The sequence below is a fragment of the Acomys russatus genome, chromosome 24 (genome assembly GCF_903995435.1).
Source record: "Acomys russatus chromosome 24, mAcoRus1.1, whole genome shotgun sequence".
Classification (NCBI taxonomy): domain Eukaryota; kingdom Metazoa; phylum Chordata; class Mammalia; order Rodentia; family Muridae; genus Acomys; species Acomys russatus.
The window spans coordinates 447,189-455,213 of NC_067160.1; the positions used below are offsets into that span (position 1 = coordinate 447,189).

The window sequence follows — 8,025 nt, forward strand, 5'->3', positions numbered from 1 at the left end:
GTTCTCATTTCTATCACAGACAGAATTCTACTTTAGAATGGGCAAGCTCGGATGCAGACAAAGTTGACAAACACTGCCAAGACTGGGTATGCAAGGCCTCAATAGTTCCTGCCTCACAAATATGTCTGTCAGATATATTGATCCAGAGGCTGAGCATGATGCTCCAAGGTTATAGAGAGTTTTGGGTGACTGTTCAGGTAGCAAACTGTCACTGTCATCTCATTTGTGAAGCTGCTAACCTGTACTCCCTGTATACTCAGGTAATTAATTTTATTCCTTCTCAAGTCTCTGATGAAGTTGAAGAGTAGATAGCTTAGTTTTACAATTATGCTTAGATTTTTAGGAGTTAATAGTTTTTAAGGTCTTGATAGATATTTTAAGTTGATAAAGATGAGTTATGATAGATAATAATTTACATTTAGAATTTTAGACTCAAGAAGATAGGAGAGATGTTTTCACTAAAGCTGCCAAATCCAAATAGACAAATCACTATGTATATATATATATATATATATATATATATATATATATATATATATATATATATGTCCTGATTGTTTCATAGTTCTTCTTGCCATAGGTTTTTATTGTATTTATGTGTAATAATAAAAATGTGCATGTAAAAATATTTAATAATACAAATTGTAATAAAAAGAATTTCCTCCTGTGTTAATATTTATTTGTATTAATAAAGTGGTTTAAACCTTTAACTTTGTGCCCCACACCCCAATTTCCTTTTAAATTCATCACATCTTAGTTATTAATTGATACTATATATTTTTTCAAATAGATAAATAAGTGCAACCGGATGCATCAATTTAATGTAGATTCTCTATATAAACATTTTAGGGAAGAGAATGGATAAATATGTAGAAGTCTTATCTCTTGGGAAGACTGATTTTTCTCTCTCGTGGTAGCCTTTTATTACCTATAACTTTAATCTTGAGTGGAGTCCTGTGAGGGTTTTTTATTCACTGTGGTATGCCAATTGGTGTTGCCATTATTCAGGACATTTAAGCGAGCACACTGTGAAGAAACAATCTTAAAATAGCTGTCCTACTGCTCTATCTCTTATAACTCTTTTCCTTTCTTCGCTATGATTCCAGAATCTTAGCTGTGTGGGTTGGGTTATAGATGTGTACCCTTGAGCAGAGCACCACACATGTAACACTTTTGTATGGTGCTAAGGTACTTCTTTAATTAGCTAACAGAAGTACACTTATATGTTAGCATGAACATAAGTATTGAGAATGCAATTAATAGTGTTACGTTTTTAAAAAGTGGCATTAGTATTTAATTTCTTGAGTTCTTTTTATATTTTGAATTTCAGGTCTCAGTCAGATGTAGGGTTGGTGAAGATCTTTTCCCAGTCTGTAAGCTATTGTTTTGTTCTGTTGACAGTGTCCTTTGCCTTACAGAAGCTTTTCAATATCATCATGTCCCATTTATTAATTGTTGACATTAGAACCTGAGCTATTGGCATTCTGTTCAGGAAGTTGTCTCCTGTGCCAATGAGTTCTATGCTCTTGCCCACTTTTTCTTCTGAGAGATTTAGTGTGTCTGGTGTTATGTTAATCTTTAATCCATTTGGACTTTAGTTTTCTGCAGAGTGATAAATAAGGGTCTATTTGATTTTTCTACAAATAGATATCCAGTTAGACCAGCACTATTTGTTGAAGATGCTGTCTTGTTTCTATTGTTTAGTTTTGGCTTCTTTGTAAAAATCAAGTGTCCTTAGGTGTGTGGGTTTACTTCTGGAACTTCTATTTGATTCCATTCACCTATCTGTCTGTTTCTTTGCTGGTACCATACCATTTTTATTACTCTATAGTGCATCTTGAGATCAAGATACCTCCAGAATACCTTTTACTGTACAGAATCATCTTAGCTATTCATGGTTTTTTGTTTTACCAAATGAGGTTGCGAACTGATCTTTTAAGTTTGGTAAAGAATCATGTGGGTATTTTGATGGGAACTGCATTGAATCTGTAGATAGCTTTCGGTAAAATGGCCATTTTACTATGTTAACCCTCCCAAACCATGAGCATGGAAGATCTTTCCATCATCTGATATGTTCTTCAATTACTCTCTTCAGAGACTTGAAGTTATTTTCCTGCAGCTCTTTCACTTCCTTGCTTGGAATTACACCAAGATACTTTATGTTTTTTGTGGTTATTGTGAATGGTGTTTTTTCTCTAATTTGTCAGCCTGTTTGTCTTTTGTATAAAAGACGGCTTCTGATTTTTTAAATTGATTTTCTATCTGTCCACTTTGCTGAAGGTGTTATCAGCTGTAGGGGTTCCTTCATAGAATTTTGGGGTCACTTATGTACACTAACAGATCATCTACAAATAGTGATACTTTGATTTTTTTCCCAATTTGTATCCCTTTGATCTCCTTTAGCTGTCTTACTGCTCTAGAAAGGACTTCAAGTACTATATTGAGGAGATACAGAGAGAGTGGACAGCCTTGTCTTGCCCGTGATTTCACTGGAATTGATTTAAGTTTTCTGCCTTTGGTTTGATGCTGCCTATAGGCTTTCTGTATATTGTTTAGGTATGTGTTTTGTATCCCTGATCGCTCCAAGACTTTTAACATGAATGGGTGTTGATAATCCAATTTTAAAATGGGGTACAGAACTAAACAGAGAATTATAGACAGAAGAACATCATATGGGTGAGAAACACTTAGAGAAATGCTGAACATCCCTAGTCATCAGGGAAATGTGAATTAAAACAACTCTGAGATTATATCTCACACCAATCACAATGGCTAAGATAAAAACGCAAATGACAGCACATGCTAGCAATGATATAGAGAAACGAGTAGCATTGCTCCGTTTCTGGTGGAAGTACAAAATATTACAACCTTTGGAAATCAATCTGGTGCTGTCTCATAAAATTGGAAATTGTTATACCTCAATCCATACCACTCCTGGGCATATACTTGAATGATGCTCCACCACACAACAAGGACATTTACTCAACTATGTTCATAGCAGCTTTATTGGTAATAGCCAGAATCTGGAAAAAACCTAGATGTCTCTCAACCCAAGAATGAATAAAGAAACAGTGGTACATTTACGCTGTAGAATACCAGTCAGCTATTAAAAAAAAAAGAAAATCATGAAATTTGCAGGCAAATGGACGGAACTAGAAATGATCATCCTGAATGAAATAACCCAGACCCAGAAAGTCATGCATGGTATACCTTCACATATAAGTGAATATTAGTCAAATAATACAGGATAATCACACTACAATACACATGCCTAAAGAAACTAAGTAACAAGGAGGACCCTAGAAAGGATGCTTAATTCTCATTCAAATGACAGATTAGATACTGGAAACAGTTGAAGAGAAGGAATAGGAAGGGAGCACACCATAGAGGTCCTCTGAAAGACTCTACACAAACTGGGATCCAAACAGATGCTGAGACACACACCCAAACTTCGAGGTGGATCACAGGGACTCTTACAGAAAAGTCTTATAGAAGGATCTAGAGGGGTGAGGAGCTCCACAAGGAGACCAATGGCGCCAACAAATCCAAGCAGAGGAGGGGATGCTGCAGAGACTGATGCACCAACCAAGAACCATGCCTGGTGAGACCTAGACCCTCTGCTCAGATGTAGTTGATAGGCATCGCGGTCTCCTTGTGGGTCCCCTAATACAGGGAGTAGGCACTACTTATGACATGGTCTTTGACCCCCACATGGTGATCACGTCTCCCTGGTGGGGCAGCCTTGTCAGGCCACAGAGGAAGAAGATACAGGCAGTCCTGATGAGACTTGATAGGCTGAGGTCAGATGTTATGGAAGGAGGGCTCCACCTTTTTGAAAACTAGAGGAGGAAGGGTGGGGGAAGGAGCTAAGGAATGGAAGGTGGGATCTGAAGTGGACAAGAGAGGGCCATAATTGGGATATAAATTGAACAAATTATAAAAATTTTTTAAAAATTGACATTAGTAGTTTCTTCTTTGAGACCCATGATCTCACTAACCATAAATGGTTGGCTAGGTTTCCACTTTAAGGCATGATTTCCCTAATGGTGAAAGAACTTAAGTCTCTCAGGTAGCCAGTGTTATTGCCAAGATATAAATGTAGATATTACATCATTCTTACTGTTCTGGTCATTGTTGGGGAAATAGGTATCTCAGCTAGGCAGGAGTTTTATATGCTTTTCTCCCTTACAGATTACATAGCAGATTATGGTAACCTGAAATCTTGTTCTTAGAGAGGCATTTAGGTCAGATCCAACTATAATCATCCAAGTCCTAAATCTTAAGTGTACAGTGTGTTTATATGAATCAGTGACTTATTTCAACCTTTAGGGGAAACTAAGGGCAACAGAAATAGCTTATATTGCCTTGGGAGGCCTCCAAGATTGCCCTGACCAACAGCTCAGATGGAGCTTTCTCATGATTGGCATATGTGTGTGTGTGTGCCTGTGTGTGTGTCTGTGTATATGTGGGTGTGTGTCTGTGTGTGTGTGTCTGTGTGTGTGTATGTGTGTGTATGTCTGTGTGTGTTTGTGTGTGTCTGTGTGTGTGTATGTGTGTGTGTGTCTGTGTGTGTGTCTGTGTATGTGTGTGTGTGTATAATTATACATAGATTTAGGTAAATATAAAATAAGATTCATTTTCAGTGTTTAGACATCTTAAGCGCTGTTTATTCCTCATCCCTTCTGTTTCTTCTATATTGACCAGTCTCCTCACACTATTTTATATGTGTGTGTGTGTGTGTGTGTGTGTGTATGTGTGTGTCTGTGTGTGTGTGTGTGTGTGTGTATTTGTATAAATAAATTGAATATGTTAGAATGGCTTACACATTGTGGTCCAGATATTCTGACAATAATAGTCTATCTACAGAAAGGTCCATGAACTCAGTAGTTGTTCATTCAGGCATTACAATTTGACAGTTCTTTCAACAGACAACAACAAAGGCCTTGGATAATATAACACCCTTTGTATCTGATGTTATAAGCAAATAAAAATATAAGTCATAATATATACAAATAAATATTCAATATATTTTATATAAAAATAAACCAATGAATCCCAAATTATCAGAAGGTATTTTACAGCTTTCTAAGATTGAGTGGAAGTAATAAAGTGCAGTGCCCACTAAGTGTATGCTTCATATAGATGTAATGAATGCTCTGGTAGTAGAAAGAAGTAAAGATAGAATTTAAGCAATGGAAACGTAAAGTTGGTAATTGCTTTCAAAACTGTGTAAATTTTATTATTTATGAAATACGTCTCAAAACTGGATCATTGGCAGTTAGTAATAAACCAGTAAAGAATTTAAGATTATGGTTCAGAATGAAATAAATACTAGAAGGATGTTAACGATGTTTAAGTTTGAAAACATTTTTGGTTAAATTAATTTCAGTTTGGAATACAGATAAAATTTTATAGTATGTATTATGTGTCTATCAATTATAGTTTAGAATATAAAGTTAATTTTAATTTGTATTCTGACACAGATCAACTGGCTGACTGTCATCAAAACTTAAGCTGAAGCTTTGTCTAACATGTTCATGTAGTCACATGAGAAAATAAAAAACTAGAAATGTGTTAAATTCACTGGTTTCATTACAACAAAGCCTTAGGGAAAGAACTTCAGAGATATAAACCCCAAATGCTCCCTGGCAACAAAAAGTACCAGCTTCCTAGTATCTGTGCACCACTGAGCTGTTCATCTCAGGTAGGTTCCTGGATTTCAGCATTTAAAAGCACACGGTAAAATAAAATGAGTTTTTTTTTTTTTCTGGAAAAAATAAGAGTTTTGTAGATGAATCAATTTCTCCCTATGTATATTAATACATTCTGAAGTGTAACTAATAGATGAGAGCTTGTTCTCAAAACTAGAAGTGTTTGGTCAAAACTATTCACATTTTCCAAATAAAATTTTATTTATTTTAATCTAGCTTCACAAGCAATCTGTGCAATTCCCTGAATTGTTCACTGGAGCCTCCAAACGCGGTCCACACTGCTCGCCGCCATCTTGGATCCCCGGTTCCTTTTATTTAAAAAGGTGATGGAAGTATCACTTTATAAAACACAACATGTGATAATTTAACTTTACCTCAATACCATGTAAACAATAATTAAGATTTACTAAGGAAAATAATATAAACAGTATTCAATATATATCCACCCCTATTTCCCACTCCCCATGTTTCCTGTAAGTGTCCAAACTTAAGGATTCAAGTCTATCACATATTAAAAAGCAAATACTATTTATCTTTTTAAAACGTAAATATATTTTTGACTTATAAAATAGACACAAGGCAAATATAAGTGTGTTAAGTTATTGAATTTTACTTTAATATGCCTCCTATTTGGGCAGATTATAATAGCTTATATCTAGACCACTTTTTGGAGCAGACATAAACATGTGAATATAAAGCATATTCTTACTTGAAATATGATATGTTTTCTTTATTACTGAATGTTATAGGCTACATAGCATCAGGATAAAATGATTTCTAATTTTCACCAGCCAGTGACTTAGACTTCCATTGTGTTTTGAACTTAGAAATATTTTTGCATCCAGTAATGAGTTTCAAGAATCTATTTTGTACAGGTGATTGTTTCTAAACCTAAAGTATGACTAACTATTTACTGGATAGCCTAATATCTCTAAGGTCGCTGTTTGTCCACATACATTGATGATTAAGTAAGAGTCTACTAAATATGAATTATGTTTTCAAGTATAAAGATAGGTCCAAAAATGTAAGAAGTTACATTATTTACAATGGTACCTAGATGCCCCACATCACGACAACTGAACACTCACACTATCAGGTATGTTTCATCATGATCAATATCATAAAGATCTACTTACAGAGTGATGTGACTGGATAGATTTATGAGGGGAAAATATCCAGAAAATAAATTGGTTTCTTTTTTAGAGATAACTAAGAAGGCATCAATGCAATTTTGAAAATATCTTTTAATTTTTACATAAGAAGAAACAATAATGGATACAGAAAATTGCTCCTCTGTGGATGAATTTATATTTTCGGGAATTACCAATAACTCTGACACTAAAGTAGCCATATTCAGCACATTCCTACTTGTTTATCTCATTGCTTTTCTGACCAATCTTGGGATGATCATTTTAATTAGAGTGGACTCACAGCTCCACACACCTATGTACTTTTTCCTCAGCAATCTCTCCTTCTGTGACCTCTGCTACTCCACAGCAATTGGACCCAAGATGCTGGTGGATCTCTTAGCTGAGGAGAAATCAATTCCTGTTGTTGGTTGTGCTCTTCAGTTCTTGATATCCTGTGTCTTTGCAGACTCTGAGTGTCTACTGCTAGCAGTAATGGCTTTTGATAGGTATCAGGCCATCAACAGCCCCTTGCTCTATACAGTGAACATGTCCAGCAGGGTGTGTTCCATGCTCATGGCTGGGGTTTACCTGGTGGCAACAACAGATGGTTTGATACATATAACCTTGGCATTCCGTTTATGTTTCTGTGATTCTAATGAGATCAACCACTTCTTCTATGATTTACCTCTACTCTACCTGCTCTCTTGCTCTGACATACAAGTAAATGAACTGGCCTTATTTACTGTTTTTGTTTTAATTGAACTGAGCACCATCTCAGGAGTTCTGGTTTGTTATTGTTACATCATTTTATCAGTCCTGAAGATCCGTTCTGCTGAGGGGAGGTTCAAGGCTTTCTCCACCTGCACCTCCCATCTCACCACAGTGGCCATTTTCCAAGGAACTGTACTCTTCATGTATTTTCGGCCAAGTTCTTCTTATTCCCTGGATCAAGACTAAATAACATCACTGTTTTATACTCTTGTGATTCCCATGCTGAACCCTCTGATTTACAGCCTGAGGAACAGGGATGTGAAAGAGGTTTTGCAAAACCTGAAAATGAAAATAGTATTGTAAACAATTGAATCACATGTGCATAAATAATGTTTGTTTTTTCAATAAAATTAAAACAATGACCTAGAAGAGGATTGTCATTTGTAGCTTACATAAGTAAAATGTGTATTTGT

General features: G+C 35.6%; 1 protein-coding gene across 1 annotated transcript; it reads left to right on the plus strand.

Moving 5' to 3' along the window:
• The first annotated feature begins 6,982 nt into the window (after nt 1-6,982).
• LOC127207470 (olfactory receptor 5W2-like) lies at nt 6,983-7,798 on the plus strand. Its single transcript, XM_051166895.1, has one exon. It carries the CDS (start codon nt 6,983-6,985, stop codon nt 7,796-7,798), a length of 816 nt encoding a protein of 271 aa, XP_051022852.1.
• Nucleotides 7,799-8,025: the final 227 nt, after the last annotated feature.